Raw genomic sequence first — 21,184 nt, 5'->3', positions numbered from 1 at the left:
ATGTACAAGATATGAACTTCACTTCCCTACAGGAGCCTACATTTGTGGTTAATTAAAACAAAACAAAACAAACCCAGGTCACCAGCATGCAGTTAGTTCTAGTGGTTTAAGGTTGATTGAGTCTCCCTGGACTCAGCTAGAGCCTTCCAGACAGTTCTGTTGTCTGCCGTGACTATGTTGCACTGCTTTAATCCGATTATAGCTCAGGCACATAGGGCTTGATAAGAGGTTTACTGATTGAGGTCTCTGGACAGTCCACCTTTACCACAAGTCATTTCAAACCGCAACAGTAACTATCTGGTGTCCTCTTTTTGGCAGAAATTTGGATATTATCATTATTTCATCTATATTCTGAATATTCACACTCTTATTTTTTGGACCCCTCCACGATTGTTATTCAAGACAAACGCTGAGGATGGCTGATCAGCTGCAGGATGTCATCCAGAGATGGGTAAGCTAACATGCTAACAGTGGCTCATATAAGAATGATAAGAACTAGCTTATAATAATATCATTGATATGACATTTTTAACAATAATATGACTAATCAGATGCATAATATTGTCAGAATTATTACTTTGAACTAGCTGTCTCTGTGAGTGGTGTCAGTTAGCATCTTGTATCTCTACAGCGAAAAGCCGTGGTGGAAGATGGTTTAAGGCCAGAGGACCATGAACTGTTCCAGAATGCTGGATTGGCGTATATTAATCAGGGTGACACGACACAACTGCTAGACTTCATTCAGGATGAGAAGAACCAGGTAAATGCATCACATTCGCATGCCCTCCAATGAAAACCCCTCTTATGCTCCACTGAGTAATTCAATTCAAAGATATCCTAAGAAGAATCACACCTTACTGTTACAGAGTGAACCCGGGAGGACATTGGGTGCTTTACACTGTTCTATTTGTGAAAATTGTTGTAAAATATACCTTGCGTTTGACACATTTTTACACATTGACAGTGTAGTGTAGTAGATTCCAGTCCCAGAGGCCGATAATGGTGATGACAGACACACGCACACTCCAGTCTCCTCTGTGACAACATCCGCAAGTCTACAGCTAACAGTACAGGCCACTTTGCTACATTGCCACCATAGACATATAGGGTGCATCCCAAATGGCACCCTATTCCCTACATAATGCACTATTTTTGACCAGGGCCCATAGGGCTATAGTGTGCATCCCAAGTAGTGCACTATGTAGAGAATAGGGTGCCATTTGCGATGTATACATAAAATAACGATCGCCTCTCTGCCACTACCCAGAGCTTGTTGTTGGGCTGTTGACCTGAAGGTGTGAGGACTGAACAGGCCGATATCCAGTCAGATTTCTCGCTCCAGTGATGGTGACCCTGTTTGGAAAGGCTATTCTCTAAGTGCCCTTGGTTGTCCCTCCTCCCCACGCCTTCTTTTGCTCTAAACCATACACTTACAGGAGCATGTGTCAGGGTGGTTTTTCAAAGTCTTTAAGGAGCTAAAGGAGCCTCAGGAGGTATTGGGTTGAAGATATTGAATTGACTCACAAATGAGAAATCTGTGAGAAAACCCTCAACTTGGACAAAGAGTATTATCTAACTGTAGTGAAGGGATATTCACTTTAAAAAGAGAACATGGAATGGAAATGGAGTTAATTTTGATGGAGTCATAACAGGGTCCATAGCTACCTCTCTAGGACATCATGGAGTCATAACAGGGTCTATAGCTACCTCTCTAGGATGTCCTGGAGTCATACAAGGGCCTATAAGTAACTCGCTAGGACTTCATTGAGTCATAAAAGGGTCTATAGCTAGCTCACTAGTGTAGTAGGATGTCCCTAAAATCATACTACAACTAGGACATCATGGAGTCATAACAGGGTCTATAGCTAGCTCGCTAGGACATCATGGAGTCATTACAGGGTCTATAGCTACCTCGCTAGGACATCATGGAGTCATAACAGGGTCTATAGCTACCTCGCTAGGACATCATGAAGTCATACAAGGGTCTATAGCTACCCCGCTAGGATGTCATGGAGTCAGAACAGGGTTTATAGCTACCTCGCTAGGATATCATGGAGTCATAACAGGGTCTTTAGCTACCCCGCTAGGATGTCATGGAGTCATAACAGGGTCTATAGCTACCTCGCTAGGATATCATGGAGTCATAACAGGGTCTTTAGCTACCTCACTAGGACGTCATGGATTCATACAAGGGTCTATAGCTACCTCGCTAGGAGGTCATGGAGTCATACAAGTGTTTATAGCTACCTCGCTGGGATATCATGGAGCCACAACAGGGTCTTTAGCTACCTCGCTAGGACGTCATGGAGTCATAACAGGGTCCCTAGCTACCTCGCTAGGACGTCATGGAGTCATAACAGGGTCTATAACTACCTCGCTAGGATGTCATGGAGTCATAACAGGGTCCATAGCTACAGTGCTAGGACATCATGGAGTCATACAAGGGTCGAAAGCTACCTCGCTAGGATGTCCTGGAGTCATACAAGAGCCTATAGGTAACTCGCTAGGACATCATGGAGTCAGACAAGGGTCTATAGCTACATCGCTAGGATGTCATGGAGTTACAACAGGGTCTATAGATAACTCGCTAGGAAATCATGGAGTCATAACAGGGTCTATAGCTACCTCACTAGGATGTCATGGATTCATAACAGGGTCTAGAACTACCTCGCTAGGAACACATGGAGTCATAACAGGGTCTATTGCTACCTCGCTAGGATGTCATGGAGTCATAACAGGGTCCATAGCTACCTCTCTAGGACATCATGGAGTCATAACAGGGTCTATAGCTACCTCTCTAGGATGTCCTGGAGTCATACAAGGGCCTATAAGTAACTCGCTAGGACTTCATTGAGTCATAAAAGGGTCTATAGCTAGCTCACTAGTGTAGTAGGATGTCCCTAAAATCATACTACAACTAGGACATCATGGAGTCATAACAGGGTCTATAGCTAGCTCGCTAGGACATCATGGAGTCATAACAGGGTCTATAGCTACCTCGCTAGGATATCATGGAGTCATAACAGGGTCTTTAGCTACCTCACTAGGACGTCATGGATTCATACAAGGGTCTATAGCTACCTCGCTAGGAGGTCATGGAGTCATACAAGTGTTTATAGCTACCTCGCTTGGATATCATGGAGCCACAACAGGGTCTTTAGCTACCTCGCTAGGACGTCATGGAGTCATAACAGGGTCCCTAGCTACCTCGCTAGGACGTCATGGAGTCATAACAGGGTCTATAACTACCTCGCTAGGATGTCATGGAGTCATAACAGGGTCCATAGCTACAGTGCTAGGACATCATGGAGTCATACAAGGGTCGAAAGCTACCTCGCTAGGATGTCCTGGAGTCATACAAGGGCCTATAGGTAACTCGCTAGGACATCATGGAGTCAGACAAGGGTCTATAGCTACATCGCTAGGATGTCATGGAGTCATAACAGGGTCCATAGCTACAGTGCTAGGACATCATGGAGTCATACAAGGGTCGAAAGCTACCTCGCTAGGATGTCCTGGAGTCATACAAGAGCCTATAGGTAACTCGCTAGGACATCATGGAGTCAGACAAGGGTCTATAGCTACATCGCTAGGATGTCATGGAGTTACAACAGGGTCTATAGATAACTCGCTAGGAAATCATGGAGTCATAACAGGGTCTATAGCTACCTCACTAGGATGTCATGGATTCATAACAGGGTCTAGAACTACCTCGCTAGGAACACATGGAGTCATAACAGGGTCTATTGCTACCTCGCTAGGATGTCATGGAGTCATAACAGCGTTTATAGCTACTTCGCTAGGATGTCATGGAGTCATAACAGGATTTATAGCTACCTCGCTACGATGTCATGGAGTCATAACAGGGTCTATAGCTACCTCGCTACGATGTCATGGAGTCATAACAGGGTCTATAGCTACCTCGCTACGATGTCATGGAGTCATAACAGGGTCTATAGCTACTTCGCTAGGACGTCATGGAGTCATAATAGGGTCTATAGCTACCTCGGTAGGAAGTCATGGAGTCATAAAAGGGTCTATAGCAACCTCGCTACGACATCAACTTAGCTTTTTTGACCGACGTGAGGGGGTAGTCAAGGTGGTCATTTGCAAGATAGCCCACATGCAAGTAACAATTTGTATACTTAAACTTGCACAACTGTTTTTCATCATCAGTTGCTGCTTTCTTTCTAAATGTAAAAAGTAGACAACATGACACAGAAGTTTTTGGTTATTTTATCTGACCCAGGGAATAGTGGAGTCTATGGGCTGTGGCCTCCTTGCGTCCCTGGTGGCCGAGGTACTGAAGAGGAAGAAGAGTTCCTCTACCTGTAAGGCCGTTATCACACACCTGGCCGAGGTAAACTATATATATATATTATGAATTACCCTTGACAGAATTGAATGGCAAAAGGCTAAAGAGCAGGTAGATTCACATGGCATGGCATCAGAGTTAACAGTAATGTAGAAATCTTGTCTCTCAGACATGCAGCCCGATGGAACTCATGCTGATTTTTCTCGGCCAAGTGGATGACCTTCATCCGGACCTCATCGCTGATACCATCGTACTTATGGCCCCGCATCTTCAAACAGGTAATACTTAGCAGTGGTATTGTGAAGGCTATCTCCTGCAGATGTTGTTTGTTTCCCTCTACTGGACACTTACTGGAACTTAATCTTGATGACGTTCCCTTTCATTTTTTTAATGCCGATATTTTTTTATTTATAAATGCAAACAGAACACAAAAACAACACAACCACCACAACATTCCCAGACCTGTCCATAAACGTACAAAAACACAGAAGCCTTCCATTTCAGTACACATACACATAGTGCATCAAATTAAAACACAATTATGTATGTTGGTAAATCTTACACTCCTCAAGATTACCAATGTGAGGTTTTCAGATTTTATCTTTTGTCTTTCTTTTGCTTAATATCATGAAACACAATCTAATGGAATCTAACCTTCAGTTCGTTATTGACGATGCGTGTGTATGATGCTTTCCAATTGATAGCTACACATATTTTTTGCAGCAATTAGCCCTAAATTACAAAACCTTCTTTGATATTGGTCAATAATATTTACATTCCGCAACAGACATAATCATGGAGATGGATGGATGTAAAATCCTTGACACAATGATATGATGGCACAGACATCTTATTCGTTTTTTTTGCATCTCCAACAGCGATATGACTGATTTCTGGGTACATTACATGCATTCTAGCAGGAGTGTAGTAAATCCTATGGATTATCTTCAATTGCAATAATTTATGGCTAAGATTGTAGGAGCAAATATTAACATTTTCACATACAGTTGAAGTCGGAAGTTTACATCAAATCAAATCACATACACTTAGGTTGGAGTCATTAAAACTAGTTTTTCAACCACTCCACAAATTTCTTGTTAACAAACTATAGTTTTGGCAAGTCGGTTAGGACATCTACTTTGTGCATGACACAAGTCATTTTTCCAACAATTGTTTACAGACAGGTTATTTCACTTATAATTCACTGTATCACAATTCCAGTGGGTCAGAAGTTTACATACACTAAGTTGATTGTGCCTTTAAACAGCTTGGAAAATTCCAGAAAAATATGTCATGGCTTTAGAAGTTTCTGATAGGCTAACTGACATAATTGAAGTCCATTGGAGGTGTACCTGTGGATGTATTTCAAGGCCTACCTTCAAACTCAGTGCCTCTTTGCTTGACATCATGGGAAAATCAAAATAAATCAGCCAAGACTTCAGAAAAAATCATTGTAGACCTCAGCAAGTCTGGTTCATGCTTGGGAGCAATTTCCAAACACCTGGTAGGTACCACGGTCATCTGTACAAAAAATAGTACGCAAGTATAAAAACCATAGGACCACGCATCCATCATACCACTCAGGAAGAAGAAGCGTTCTGTCTCCTAGAGATTAACGTACTTTGGTGTGAAAATTGCAAATCAACCACAGAACAGCAAAGGACCTTGTGTAGATGCTGGAGGAAACAGGTACAAAAGTATCTATATCCACAGTAAAACGAGTCCTATATCGACATTACCTGAAAGGCCGCTCAGCAAGGAAGAAGCCACTGCTCCAAAACCGCCATAAAAAAGCCAGACTATAGTTTGCAACTGCACATGGGGACAAATATCGTACTTTTTGGAGAAATGTCCTCTGGTCTGATGAAACAAAAATAGAACTGTTTGGCTATAATGACTATCGTTATGTTGGGAGGAAAACGGGGGAGGCTTGCAAGCCGAAGAACACCATCCCAACCGTGAAGCACGGGGGTGGCAGCATTATGTTGTGGGGGTGCTTTGCTGTAGGAGGGACTGGTGCATGTCACAAAATAGATGGCATCATGAGGGAGGAAAATTATTTGGATATATTGAAGCAACATCTCAAGACATCAGTCAGGAAGTTAAAGCTTGGTCACAAATGGGTCTTCCAAATGGACAATGACCCCAAGCATACTTCCAAAGTTGTGGCAAAATGGCTTAAGGACAACAAAGTCAAGGTATTGGAATGGCCATCACAAAGCCCTGACCTCAATCCAATATAAAATGTGTGGGCAGAACTGAAAAAGCGTGTGCGAGCAAGGAGACCTACAAACCTGACTCAAGTTACACCAGCTCTGTCAGGAGGAATGGGCCTAAAATTCACCCAACTTATTGTGGGAAGCTCGTGGAAGGCTACCCGATATGTTTGGCAATGCTACCAAATACTAATTGAGTGTATGTAAACTTCTAAACCACTGGGAATGTGATGAAAGAAATAAAAGCTGAAATAAATCATTCTCTCTACTATTATTCTGACATTTCACATTCTTAAAATAAAGTGGTGATCCTAACTGACCTAAGACAGGGAATTTTTACTAGGATTAAATGTCAAGAATAGTGAAACACTGAGTTTAAATGTATTTGGCTAAAGTGTATGTTAACGTCCGACTTCAACTGTATCTGTGACCAATAGTTCTCATCAATTTCTTCTTTGAGATCTGTTTCCCATTTTTGCCTTCGGTTCTGAACCATCAGATAAAAATTCAGTCAACCCTTGATATAACTTGGCAATCAACTTCTTTGGCGTTGCAGCTTCTTTCAGTATTTGTTCTATGCTACTGTTAGGTTAATCCTGATTCTGTTGAAGCGATTGAATAAGATTTCTTAAATAGTCTTAGATAACCCACATTTTTCTTGTAATTGAGTGAATGACAGTAGTGAGCCATTTTAAAACAAATAAGCCTCAAAACAAATCAGAATGCAGTAAAACAACCTATACATAATACATTCCTTCAATTACTTTTTAATACTGTATTCTTGCCTCTCCTAGTGCTATTCATGTTGGTGACTCTTGAATGTCTCCGTCCATCTCCTAGTGCTGCTGCGTCTGGGTGAGGAGAAGGCTCCCTGGGTAGGCCTGGCTCTGGCTGCCCTACAGAAGCAGGTGTCCAGGCTGCCAGTGCCTTACACCAAGGAGCAAGAGGTGGAGGATGCGTATGGTCTGTGTCGTTGCTGCTCAGCCCTGGCCAGGTTCATGGAGCCATTCGTGGAGGAAGTGAAGAGGAGGGACAACAGCGAGGATGGTGGCACTGCTTCAGACAATCAGCTAAAGACTGAGCTTCTCAAGTTGTAGGTGTCTGTCTGCCTGTCTGTGTGCTTTGTTGGATAGTAATGTTGCTAAAAGGAGCACCAAAATGTATCAATCAGATGTAGTTATTGGCCAGGTTATAATCAGGAGAGTAGAAGATACTGACACCGGCTTGTTGATCTGTAATGCATATTATTCTTCTCTCTACAGTTGCATGGGGAGCTTGAGGGAGCCACTCCTTCAGGCACAGCTTGACCAGGCTATAGACATCCATAAACAGTCTCCCCTATGGCACTTTGCTACAGACATACTGGTAAGTAATCCGGGCCTACTTGGTAGAGTGATGGCCTTTTGAAATTGCTCTGCACACTACACTAAGGGTTAGCTCTTTTTCTACTGCATTTTCCAGCAAGTCCAGCGAGACTATCAAACAAGGCAATCAACCTTAAAATAGACTATTTTAATAAGAACCTAGCTAAAACAAGACTACATTGTGTTTTTGATCCTAGGCCACCCTACCAGCCATCCAGGAGCCTCTCCCAGGCCTCCTGTTCTACAAGGCTCTGAAGAAGAGGGAGGAGTCTGGCCTCCTGACAGACAGTACTAAAGCCCAGGAGTCACGGGCCTGTCTGGCATACCTGCTCTTTGTCCAGCTCATCACCATCGAGAGCTTTCCAGCAGTTTTCAGGTGAAACACAGTAGAAATGTTCTGAATAACCGTGTTATTGAAGATATGGGGTGATAACTATGTTTGAAACATATAATAGTATTAATAATATTTTGTTGATCTCTCAGCCCTGTGTTTGTCCTGCAGTGTAATATGGAATATATTGACCTCCTACTGAGTAGGTATGTTTTCAGAGCTAGACTGTTCTTACATGATAATAAAACATTGGTTTAAGATATAGTGTGTTCCTCTAAACAAGATGTTTTCTTTCCTAAAACAGAAAGGAAGAATCGTTCCTACTCAAAGGCCTGGTAAGGATAAATTGATTTCAAATCTTCCAAATACTATATTGAGTGAATTCTCTGAGTAGTAGGTATTGCTAAGTATTCTTCTCCATGCTCGATCACTCAGGAATTATATACAAAAAGCTTGGAGAGAGTGGAGGATAACAGCCTCCCAGTTGAACTGCTGGACCTAAAGTCATTTTACAGTGTTCCACAGGTGAGTCTGACTACATACCAGAAGCAGCTAAACAGATGCATATGTAACAGACGTAATGATGATCATTTGTGATTTGTGTTTTTGTTGTTGTGTGGAAATGCAGCACTTGGTGCAGATCCTGACTGTGTGTCCAATTCAGCATTTGGTAATTGAATAAAACCCCTGCATGAATAAAACCAATTGAAATGATTACTATGTTTACTATTATTACTATGTACCTGCTAGCCTAATAACTCCTTTCTCCCATTACCAGAGAGAACAAGGGTTTAAAGTGTTACAGCTCTTCATAGATAAATTGGGACCTGAGGCTAAGCACAAATTCTTCAGGTGAGAATACTGTATAGCCTGTATGTGGTCCGCAATGGATGAATCTGTAGTACTCTATAGCAGTACCCCCCGTGCATGTTTAGTTTTTGCCCTAGCACTACACAGCTGATTTAAATAATCAACTCATCATCAAGCTTTGCTTATTTGAATCAGCTGTGTAGTGCTAGGGCAAAAACCAAAACGTTCACCCAGGGAGGGCCCCAGGACCACATGGTATTAGAAACATCTTGAATATCCTGATTTCTCATCGTAGGTGTATGATAAAAACCAGTTGCCATGCCGGAGTAGAGGGTTACATTATAAAGAACATCAAAAATCAGATTGAGCTCTCCTTGAAGGTAAGATATACAGTGCATTCGGAAAGTATTCAGACCCCTTCCATTTTTCCACATGCTACGTTGCAGCCTTATTCTAAAATTGATTAAGAACTATTCCTTATCAATCTCTACACACAATACCCAATAATGACAAAGCGAAAACAGGTTTAGTTTTTTTGGCTAATTTATTAAAAATAAAAAACAGAAATACCTTATTTACATAAGTATTCAGACCCTTTGCTATAAGACTCTAAATTGAGCTCAGGTGCATCCTGTTTACATTGATCATCCTTGAGATGTTTCTACAACTTGATTGGAGTCCACATGTGGTATATTCAATTGATTGGATGTGATTTGGAAAGGCACACACCTGTCTATAAGGTCCCACAGTTGAAAAGGTCCCAATCCATCAACATGATCAAGACAAATGAGATGATTGTGGACTACAGGAAAAGGAGGCCCGAGCACGCCCCCATTCTCATCGACGGGGCTGTAGTGGAACAGGTTGAGAGCTTCAAGTTCCTTGGTGTCCACATCACCAACAAACTATCATGGTCCAAACACACTAAGACAGTCGTGAAGAGGGCACGACAAAGCCTATTCCCCCTCAGGAGACTTAAATGATTTGTCATGGGTCCTCAGATCCTCAAAAGGTTCTACAGCTGCACCATCAAGAGCACTGGTTGAATCACTGCCTGGTATGGAAACTGCTCGGCCTCTGACCGCAAGGCACTACAGAGAGCGTGTACGGCTCAGTACATCACTGGGGCCAAGCTTCCTGCCATCCAGGACCTCTATATCAGGCGGTGTCAGAGGAAGGCCCTAAAAATTGTCAAAGACTCCAGCCAACCTAGTCATAGACTGTTCTCTCTGCTACTGCACAACAAGTGGTCCCGGAGCACCAAGTCAAGGTCCAAAAGGCATCTTAACAGCTTCTACCCCCAAGTCATAATACTCCTGAACAGCTAATCAAAGGGCTATCCAGACCCCTATTTTACACTGCTGCTACTCTCTGTTATAGTCTATGCATAGTCACTTAAACTCTACCTACATGTACATATTATCTATATTACCTCAACTAACCGGTGTCCCCGCATATTGACTCTGTACTGGAACTCCCTGTATATAGCCTCACTTGTTATTTTACTGCTGCTGTTTAATTATTTGTTACTTTTATTTTCAATTTTTTTAACACTTTTTTTTCTTAACTTCTAAAAGCATTGTTGGTTAAGGGCTTGTAAGTAAGCATTTCACTGTAAGGTTGTATTCATCGCATGTGTTAATTACAATTGGATTTGATTTGACAGTGCATGTCAGAGCAAAAACCAAGCCATAAGGTTGAAGGAATTATCCATATAACTCTGAGACAGGATTGTGTTCCAGGCACAGATCTGGGGAAGGGTACCAAAAAAATGTCTGCAGCATTGAAGGTCCCCAAGAACACAGTGGCCTCCAACATTCTTAAATGGAAGAAGTTTGAAACCACCAAGACTCTTCCTAAACGGCCAAACTGAGCAATCGGGGGAGAAGGGCCTTGGTCAGGGAGGTGACCAAGAACCCGATGGTCATGCTGACAGAGCTTCAAAGTTCATTTGTGGAGATGGGAGAACCTTCCAGAAGGACAACCATCTCTGCAGCACTCCACCAATCAGGCCTTTATGGTAGAGTGGCCAGACGGGAGCCACTCTTCAGTAAAAGGCACATGACAGCCCACTTGGAGTTCGCCAAAAGGCACCTAAAGACTCTCAGACCATGAAAAACAAGATTCTCTGGTCTGATGAAACCAAGCGAAACCTAGCACCATCCCTACGGTGAAGCATGGTGGTGGCAGCATCATGCTGTGGGGATGTTTTTCAGCGGCAGGGACTGGAAGACTAGTCAGGATCGAGGGAAAGATGAATGGAGCAAAGTACAGAGAGATCCTTGACGAAAACTTGCTCCAGAGCGTTTAGCACCTCAGACTGGGGCGAAGGTTCACCTTCCAACAGGACAACGACCCTAAGCACACAGCCAAGACAGTCCTTGAGTGGCCCAGCCAGAGCCCGGACTTAAACCCGATCAAACATCTCTGGAGACCTGAAAATATCTGTGCAGCCTTACAAAGTTTGAGAGGATCTGCAGAGAAGAATGGGAGAAACTCCCCAAATACAGGTGTGCCAAGCTTGTAGCGTCATACCCAAGAAGACTCAAGGCTGTAATCACTGGAAAAGGTGCTTCAACAAAGTACTGAGTAAAGGGTCTGAATACTTAGGTAAATATAATATTATACTTAGGTAAATATAATAATATAATATTAACCTAAGTATAATATTTCATTTCTAAAAACCTTTTTGCTTTGTCATTATGGGGTGTTGTGTATAGATTGATGAGGGGGGAAAAAACAATTAAATCCATTTTAGAATAAGGCTGTAATGTAATAAAATGTGGAAAAAGTCAAGGGGTCTGAATACTTTTTGAATGCACCGTAGTAGGAGACATTTTGATAAACAGGACAGTAGCTCCATTTCATTGCATTAGAAAAGGTGTATACAGTGCAACCTATAATTGTGTTATTCTCCTTGTTATCTCTAGCCAGGTCATGAGAATGAATGGTTTATGGGAATCCAGCTTTTGCCCCTACTGAGACTGGTTCTCTGTTTCCCACGGGGCCCAGAAACAGACCTGCTGAACAGTATGGACAGGTTAGTACCGTTTGTCCTCTCCCTAAATTTAGGGCCGGTTACCTGGATACAGATTAAACCTAGTCCTGGACTAAAAAACACTGTCAATGGAGAGCAGTGTGCATACTTTTTCTAGGACTAGGCTTAATCTGTGTCTGGGAAGCTGGCCCATAGGATCTGTCTAAGCAATCCTGATACCTCTCTGTAGTCTAAAATACAAACCCTGGACTGGTGAGCCTGCCTTGCCCCTCTACAAGCTGTGACTGGTCCCTTATCTGGTCATTAATACTGCAGTAGAAAGCTGCATATTCTAGCCACATATATCTGGTGCCCAGCATAAGGCAGATGGAACATGGACTACGGAACCGATCTATTCTCTAATGAAGTTCAGGTTTCATTCCTAGAATCCCTTTCTTTCTAACAATGAAGATAGCATTCTTAGCCAACAAGACATAATTGATTAATCAACTCTCCATCCAGTTTAAAACATAGACTGTAGTAAATAGGTCAACATCAGCTGACTGTTGTCAACTTGTAATGCCCGATTGAAACACAGACAATATAATATACACTGAACAAAAATATAAACGTAACATTTTTATTTATTTAATGTTGGTCCCATGTTTCATGAGCTGAAATAAAAGACCCCAGAAATGTTCCATACGCACGAAAAGCTTATTTATCAAAAATGTTGTGCACAGATTTGTTTACATCCCTGTTAGTAAGCATTTCTCCTTTGCCAAGATAATCCATCCACCTGAAAGTTGTGGCATATCAAGAAGCTGATTAAACAGCACGATCATTACACAGGTGCACCTTGTGCTGGGGACAATAAAAGGCCACTCTAAAATGTGCAGTTTTTTTTACACAACACAATGCCACAAATGTGTCAAGTTTTGAGGCAGCGTGCAATTTGCATGCAGGAGGAAGGAATGTCAGGCAGGAATGTCCACCAGAGCTGTTGCCAGATAATTTAATGTACATTTATCTACCACAAGCTGCCTCCAACATCGTTTTAGAGAATTTGGCAGTACTTTCAAACAACTCACAACCTCAGACCACGGCCTCACAACCTCAGACCATGTGTATGGCGTTGTGTGGGCGAGCGGTTTGCTGATGTCATCGTTGTGAACAGAGCGCCCCATGGTGGCGGAAGGGTTATGGTATGGGCAGGCATAAACTAAGGACCACGAACACAACTGCATTTTATTGATGGTAATTTGAATACACAGAGATACCGTGACGAGATCTGTGACGAGAAGGTATCTGTGACCAACAAATGCATTTCTGTTTTCCAGTCATGTGAAGTCCATATATTAAGGCCTAATGAATTTATTTAAATTCACTGATTTCCTTATATGAACTGTAATGCAGTAAAATCTTTGAAATTGTTGTATGTTGCGTTTATATTTTTGTTCAGTATAGTATTCTTTGTCCATCTCTACCTTAGGGTAATGGAGTCTCTCAATCTATTACGATACCTGCATATGCGGGACATGGACTGGCAGCAGACAGTGAGTGTTTTTGACACATTCATATAACTCAGAAGATTAAACCTTGCTACTAGTCAGTTGACGTGGTTAAGACAAGACAGCACGGTGATGGTCTAACGCTGATGTTTTCAGTCAAGTATATGGCCGGAGCTGTTCAAGATCAAAGAGGACTACCTGAAGATGCTGAGGGTGTGTCTGGCCCTCTCTAGAGCCTACTATGCAGGGCAGGTTAAGAACATGAGAGAGGACAAGAAGATTCAAGCACAGGGTAAGAAAGCAGATCTCTCTACACTACAGTACTCCATCTATTAAAATGTATTATACGTACATACGGTGTATTATTCTGGGAAGACTGTACAACATGTGTTATACTGTGTACACAAATCAATGTATTATTGTGACTCTCATCCATTAACAGAAGCCAGAGAGGCTAGAGTTGCATTAGTTCAGACTATGACTGTGAAGAACAAGATGGTATCAGATATGACCCCAGAGATGCAGTATCAGGTAATTATAGCCACGTTACCACTGCTGTTTTTGCTTGCTTGTCAAATTTAATTTAATCATTTGAATTGGCACTGAGTTATCTTGACTTCACAGGTACTGCAGTGTGCTCTGGTGACCTTTGACCTGATGGAGAGTCTAGTGATCCGTATTGAGGAGATATCAGAGGAGAAAGTGAAAACGGGGACTGCTGTCTAACAACAGAGATGGCTCAGAGTCTTATGCTTTTAAAAATGATTGTTTCAGGCTAATAATAAATAATAAATACACAATCTACAATTTTTATTTGATTTATTTAAGCCTCATTTCACTTATTTGCAATGCTGGATTTTCAATTGACTTTCTATTGAATCTATACAGTAATAGTATTCTTCTGGATACAGGATTGGATGCATTGAGTATATCAAGCACACTAAACACATGCCAGTTGGGTTAAAGCCATTCTGTGCTTGTGACCATAAACACAGCTGATGCCAGACCTAGCATAAATCAATCATTAGAGTCACTAACCTATCATGAACAGGTAGGTTTGAGGGGACCTGGCATCCCCACTCTGCACCAGCTGCTCACCTCAGCTTAATGTCCTTGAGCATCTCCCAGACAGAGCTGCTCTCTATAATGTGGGCCCTGGCCAGAGACATCCGATCCCGCACGCTGTCAACATGGGGCTTACTGGTGGCCTGGAAGATGAGATCACTTTCATTATCACAGGGGGAAAACTCGAACTCTCAACTTTAGCCGGCTGGCAAAAACCTTGTACATTGACAGAAATGTTTATTAATGTGCATTGTCCCTGAGCAAAGTAAAGTAGCCTAACTTTGTATCAACTTTATCGTTATAAACCATATTTGTATTGACTATTTCTTATCTATGCATAGTCACTTTACCCCTACCTACATGTACAAATGACCTTGACTGACCTTTACCCCCGCACATTGTGTCATGTTGTGTCTTGTCTCTGTCCTTTCCCTTCACCCTGTCTCCCTCTGCTGGTCGTTGTTAGGTTACCTTTTCTCCCCCGCTTTCTCCCAGCTGTTCCTTGTCTCCTCTAACTACCCATTCACCCCGTTTCCCACCTGTTCCCTTTTTCCCTCTGATTAGGTCCCTATATCTCTCTCTGTTTCTGTTCCTGTCCTTGTCGGATTCTTGTTTGTGTTTCATGCCTGAGCCAGACTATCGTCATGTTTGCTGTAACCTTGTCCTGTCCTGTCGGAATCTGCCGGTCTATCTGAGCCTACCTATGTTTGGTTATTAAAGAAGCTCTGTTTAAGTTAGTTCGCTTTTGGGTCCTCATTCACTCACCATAACAGAAGAATCCGACCAAGAATGGACCCAGCGACTTCGGATCCTCTCCACTCAGCCGTCGGGATCCAGGGAGCGATGCTAGGCAGACACGAGCAGGAAGTGTCTGCTGCTCGACATGCCGTTGAGACCCTGGCCACCCAAGTCTCCAACCTCACAGAACAGGTTCACCATCTCCGCCTCGATCCACCGGCCACTTCCAGGGCTTTCGAATCTCCGGAGCCCAGAATCAATAACCCGCCGTGTTACTCTGGGGAGCCCACTGAATGCCGCTCGTTCCTCACCCAGTGTGATATTGTGTTTTCTCTCCAGCCCAACACTTACTCCAGGAGCACTGCTCGTGTCGCCTACGTCATATCTCTCCTTATTGGACGGGCTCGTGAATGGGGCACGGCAATCTGGGAGGCAAGGGCTGAGTGTACTAACCAGTATCAGGACTTTAAGGAGGAGATGATACGGGTTTTTGATCGATCTGTTTTTGGGGAGGAGGCTTCCAGGGCCCTGTCTTCCCTATGTCAAGGCAATCGATCCATAACAGACTACTCTATTGAGTTTCGCACTCTTGCTGTCTCCAGTGGCTGGAACGAGCCGGCCTTGCTCGCTCGTCTTCTGGAGGGTCTCCGCGCAGAGGTAAAGGATGAGATTCTCTCCCGGGAGGTTCCTTCCAGCGTGGATTCCTTGATTGAACTCGCTATTCGCATTGAGCGATGGGTTGATCTTCGTCACCGAGCTCGTGGAAAGGAGCTCGCGCTCTCCGTCGCCCCCCTCTCCGCATCACTACCATCTTCCTCTGCCGGCTCGGGTGCTGAGCCCATGCAGCTGGGAGGTATCCGCATCTCGACTAAGGAGAGGGAACGGAGAATCACCAACCGCCTCTGTCTCTATTGCGGTTCCGCTGGTCATTTTGTCACTTCATGTCCAGTAAAAGGCCAGAGCTCGTCAGTAAGCGGAGGGCTACTGGTGAGCGCTACTACTCCTGTCTCTCCTTCGAGATCCTGCAGGGAGCCAGGTTTTTCACTAAGTTGGACCTTCGTAACGCTTACCATCTCGTGCGCATCAGGGAGGGGGACGAGTGGAAGACGGCGTTTAACACTCCGTTAGGGCACTTTGAATACCGGGTTCTTCCTTTCGGCCTCGCTAACGCTCCAGCTGTCTTTCAGGCATTAGTCAATGATGTCCTGAGAGACATGCTGAACATCTTTGTTTTCGTCTACCTTGACGATATCCTGATTTTTTCACCGTCACTCCAGATTCATGTTCAGCACGTTCGACGTGTCCTCCAGCGCCTTTTAGAGAATTGTCTTTTTGTGAAGGCTGAGAAGTGCACTTTTCATGCCTCCTCCGTCACATTTCTCGGTTCTGTTATTTCCGCTGAAGGCATTAAGATGGATCCCGCTAAGGTCCAAGCTGTCATTGATTGGCCCGTCCCTAAGTCACGCGTCGAGCTGCAGCGCTTTCTCGGCTTCGCGAACTTCTATCGTCGTTTCATCCGTAATTTCGGTCAGGTGGCAGCTCCTCTCACAGCCCTTACTTCTGTCAAGACGTGCTTTAAGTGGTCCGTTTCCGCCCAGGGAGCTTTTGATCTCCTCAAGAATCGTTTTACATCCGCTCCTATCCTTGTTACACCTGACGTCTCTAGACAGTTCGTTGTCGAGGTTGACGCGTCAGAGGTGGGCGTGGGAGCCATTCTTTCTCAGCGCTCCCTCTCTGACGACAAGGTCCACCCATGCGCGTATTTTTCTCATCGCCTGTCGCCGTCGGAACGTAACTATGATGTGGGTAACCGCGAACTGCTCGCCATCCGGTTAGCCCTAGGCGAATGGCGACAGTGGTTGGAGGGGGCGACCGTTCCTTTTGTCGTTTGGACTGACCATAGGAACCTTGAGTACATCCGTTCTGCCAAACGACTTAATGCGCGTCAGGCGCGTTGGGCGCTGTTTTTCGCTCGTTTCGAGTTCGTGATTTCTTATCGTCCGGGCTCTAAGAACACCAAGCCTGATGCTTTGTCTCGTCTCTTCAGTTCTTCAGTAGCCTCCACTGACCCCGAGGGGATTCTCCCTGAGGGGCGTGTTGTCGGGTTGACTGTCTGGGGAATTGAGAGGCAGGTAAAACAAGCGCTCACTCACACTCCGTCGCCGCGCGCTTGTCCTAGGAACCTTCTTTTCGTTCCCGTTCCTACTCGTCTGGCCGTTCTTCAGTGGGCTCACTCTGCCAAGTTAGCCGGCCACCCTGGCGTTCGGGGTACGCTTGCTTCCATTCGCCAGCGTTTTTGGTGGCCCACCCGGGAGCATGACACGCGTCGTTTCGTGGCTGCTTGTTCGGTCTGCGCGCAGACTAAGTCCGGTAACTCTCCTCCTGCCGGCCGTCTCAGGCCGCTTCCTATTCCCTCTCGACCGTGGTCTCACATCGCCTTAGATTTTGTCACCGGACTGCCTTCGTCAGCGGGGAAGACTGTTATTCTTACGGTTGTCGATAGGTTCTCTAAGGCGGCTCATTTCATTCCCCTTGCTAAGCTTCCTTCTGCTAAAGAGACGGCACAAATCATCATCGAGAACGTTTTCAGAATTCATGGCCTTCCGTCAGACGTCGTTTCGGACAGAGGTCCGCAATTCACGTCTCAATTTTGGAGGGAGTTTTGCCGTTTGATTGGGGCTTCCGTCAGTCTCTCTTCCGGCTTTCACCCCCAGTCTAACGGTCAAGCAGAACGGGCCAATCAGACTATTGGTCGCATCTTACGCAGTCTTTCTTTTCGCAACCCTGCGTCTTGGTCAGAACAGCTCCCCTGGGCAGAATACGCCCACAACTCGCTTCCTTCGTCTGCGACCGGGCTATCTCCTTTTCAGAGTAGCCTCGGGTACCAGCCTCCGCTGTTCTCATCTCAGTTCGCCGAGTCCAGCGTCCCCTCCGCTCAGGCTTTTGTCCAACGTTGCGAGCGCACCTGGAAGAGGGTCAGGTCTGCACTTTGCCGTTATAGGGCGCAGACTGTGAGGGCTGCTAATAAGCGTAGAACTAAGAGTCCTAGATATTGTCGCGGTCAGAGAGTTTGGCTCTCCACTCAGAACCTTCCCCTTAAGACGGCTTCTCGCAAGTTGACCCCGCGGTTCATTGGTCCGTTCCGTATTTCTCGGGTCATTAATCCTGTCGCAGTTCGACTTCTTCTTCCGCGATACCTTCGTCGCGTCCACCCGGTCTTCCATGTCTCCTGTATTAAGCCCGTTCTTCGCGCCCCCGCTCGTCTTCCCCCCCCCCCCCCCCATCCTTGTCGAGGGCGCACCCATCTACAGGGTCCGCAGGATTTTGGACATGCGTCCTCGGGGCCGTGGTCACCAGTACCTTGTCGATTGGGAGGGGTACGGTCCTGAGGAGAGGAGTTGGGTTCCCTCTCGGGACGTGCTGGACCGTGCGCTGATCGAGGATTTCCTCCGTTGCCGCCAGGTTTCCTCCTCGAGTGCGCCAGGAGGCGCTCGGTGAGTGGGGGGGTACTGTCATGTTGTGTCTTGTCTCTGTCCTTTCCCTTCACCCTGTCTCCCTCTGCTGGTCGTTGTTAGGTTACCTTTTCTCCCCCGCTTTCTCCCAGCTGTTCCTTGTCTCCTCTAACTACCCATTCACCCCGTTTCCCACCTGTTCCCTTTTTCCCTCTGATTAGGTCCCTATATCTCTCTCTGTTTCTGTTCCTGTCCTTGTCGGATTCTTGTTTGTGTTTCATGCCTGAGCCAGACTATCGTCATGTTTGCTGTAACCTTGTCCTGTCCTGTCGGAATCTGCCGGTCTATCTGAGCCTACCTATGTTTGGTTATTAAAGAAGCTCTGTTTAAGTTAGTTCGCTTTTGGGTCCTCATTCACTCACCATAACACATTGACTCGGTACCGGTTTCCCCTGTATATAGCCTTGATAGTTATTTTATTGTGCTACTTTTTTTTTTTTTTTACTTTTGTTTATTTTGTAAATATTTTTAATTTCTTGAACTGCATTGTTGGTTAAGGGCCTGTAAGTAAGCATTTCACGGTATTACCTGTTGTATTCGGCGCATGTGACAAATAACATTTGATTTTGATTCGATTTTTTATCAACCTATGCCAAGTATCTTAATTTTCGTTTTTCAGTATTATTATTACTTAATATCCATGTCAATATAATGTGTGAGGACTTAGGGGTGTCTTCTTTCATCCTTACTTTGGCTATAGTCAGCATCCCCTTGACTATCTCTGTGTTGTTACGTACAGGTAGAACTCTGAGATTGCTGCCAAGGAATCTGCAATAGACCACAGGATCCCTCAGTTACAATGAAAGCACAGCACTAACATATCCATGTGACCGGAAATATTGTTGCATCATTCAAAACTACTGGTCATTTGAATGTATTTGGGTCAGTACAGTAGGATAATCGTTTAGAGGAGGAGTGAACATTACTGTGAAACTACACTAGTCCACATTGGCCTGTAAATGCATAACATTTGCTTGCACATGTTAGAATCATTCCAGACAGGAATACAATTGTCTGCTATAAAGTATAATAAAATAACTATACCTGTGCTGTATCAAAGACATGATGCCCAGTTCCTTCTTCCCATAAAAAGGGGCTTGCAAGAGAAGGAAACTATTGCGGTGAACCGTCACAAACATCTTGATCTTGTCAAACAGTCCTGCTTCCTCAAGGTTCTCTGGTAGTTCTTGTGGGTTTATTATGAGGAACGCAATACCTGGACAACCCACATATACATTAATTTATAACACAACTTTGGTCTTGCAGACTGGCCTTAGGCTTATGTGCTTTATTTGCTAGATTATGAGGGAGTCAATGGGCTATCACAAAATATATAGGTAATACCGACAGAAGTCTTCTGCAGCCTTTTAATAGGAGCAAAATCCTGCAGTTTTTGAAGTTAGACCACATTAGCTGAAAGGTATCTCATGTCATGACAGGCCCAGGGGACAGTGTGTAATGGCGGGAACCCCCTTACAACAGGTGGTAGGTGGCACTGTGACATGGTCTTCTTGGCATTGGCAATATGATAGCCTAAAGACACCAACTGCTGATCTCTAGTATAGGCATACATACTGTACCTTTGAAGCATGAATCAAATAACGTAATATCAAATTGATGATTACCTGACTGCGGGAAAACAATGGATCCCGACTTGACAGCGTCTGAGAATCGGATCCGATGGTGCTGTGCAAGAAGCATCCTGGATGTGTCATGATTCTGTGTGTTTTAGTAGGGTAATGTTTTAGATGGGTAATGTCTTGATGAAATCTAATAAGCTGTAATAATCAAATTGTCAATATTGTGACTTCATATCAATATTGGGAAGAACTCAATTATACAATTGTCCATTTCTGCCCAAGCTAGCTCGCTAGTAACTTCTTTGGCTAGCCATTTGTCGTGTTAAACGTTACCTGAAGTGATGTGCTGACTATAATTGTTGTTTTCCATTGAGTTGTCCTGTCATTACCGTTGGTAGTCATTATAGGTGGTGGTATGTAGCTAACTGTATTCACCCAAAATAAGATAGGGTGCGAAGTTGGATAACAAAACAAGTCTGTTTTGTCAGAATGAGCGGTGCTGAGTTGACTGGAATCCTACGAGGCACGTGAAGGAGGTGTGAGCAATGACGTCACGGGACCCTAAAAAGGTGACGTCATTTCACGTACAGCAACAAACGCCCAAGTGCATCCCTCATTTTAACCCGACATGTACAATAAAAATCTATATAATTTCACAAATTATCTGTTTATTTAAAAAAATGATCTACTATTGTATTTTCACTATCACCAAACCCCCCCAAATATGAAACTATTGTATTTACAACCAAACATTTACATTTTTAT

The 21,184-nt window shown here is 44.1% G+C and overlaps 2 protein-coding genes across 2 annotated transcripts; one reads left to right on the top strand and one right to left on the bottom strand.

The window, feature by feature from the left end:
* The first annotated feature begins 214 nt into the window (after positions 1–214).
* On the top strand, positions 215–14,331 carry glmnb (glomulin, FKBP associated protein b). Its single transcript, XM_021604427.3, has 18 exons — positions 215–451; positions 632–760; positions 4,250–4,360; positions 4,485–4,593; positions 7,372–7,624; positions 7,794–7,896; positions 8,093–8,271; positions 8,379–8,432; positions 8,531–8,561; positions 8,662–8,751; positions 8,855–8,896; positions 9,005–9,078; positions 9,332–9,416; positions 11,967–12,076; positions 13,506–13,569; positions 13,681–13,816; positions 13,967–14,055; positions 14,149–14,331. The coding sequence occupies exons 1-18, from the start codon at positions 416–418 to the stop codon at positions 14,248–14,250; spliced, it is 1,797 nt and encodes a 598-aa protein (XP_021460102.3). The 5' UTR covers positions 215–415; the 3' UTR covers positions 14,251–14,331.
* Positions 14,327–20,967, bottom strand: c5h1orf146 (chromosome 5 C1orf146 homolog). The gene is made up of 5 exons (XM_021604429.3): positions 20,753–20,967; positions 20,465–20,558; positions 19,884–20,055; positions 19,529–19,607; positions 14,327–14,732 (listed from the first exon to the last, which is right to left on the bottom strand). The coding sequence occupies exons 1-5, from the start codon at positions 20,819–20,821 to the stop codon at positions 14,619–14,621; spliced, it is 528 nt and encodes a 175-aa protein (XP_021460104.3). The 5' UTR covers positions 20,822–20,967; the 3' UTR covers positions 14,327–14,618.
* Between the last annotated feature and the right edge of the window lie 217 nt (positions 20,968–21,184).

Source organism: Oncorhynchus mykiss, chromosome 5 (genome assembly GCF_057628025.1).
Source record: "Oncorhynchus mykiss isolate SJ-2025 chromosome 5, ASM5762802v1, whole genome shotgun sequence".
Classification (NCBI taxonomy): domain Eukaryota; kingdom Metazoa; phylum Chordata; class Actinopteri; order Salmoniformes; family Salmonidae; genus Oncorhynchus; species Oncorhynchus mykiss.
Note: the sequence above shows the minus strand (reverse complement) of the source record. Positions and strands in the feature narration are given on the sequence as shown.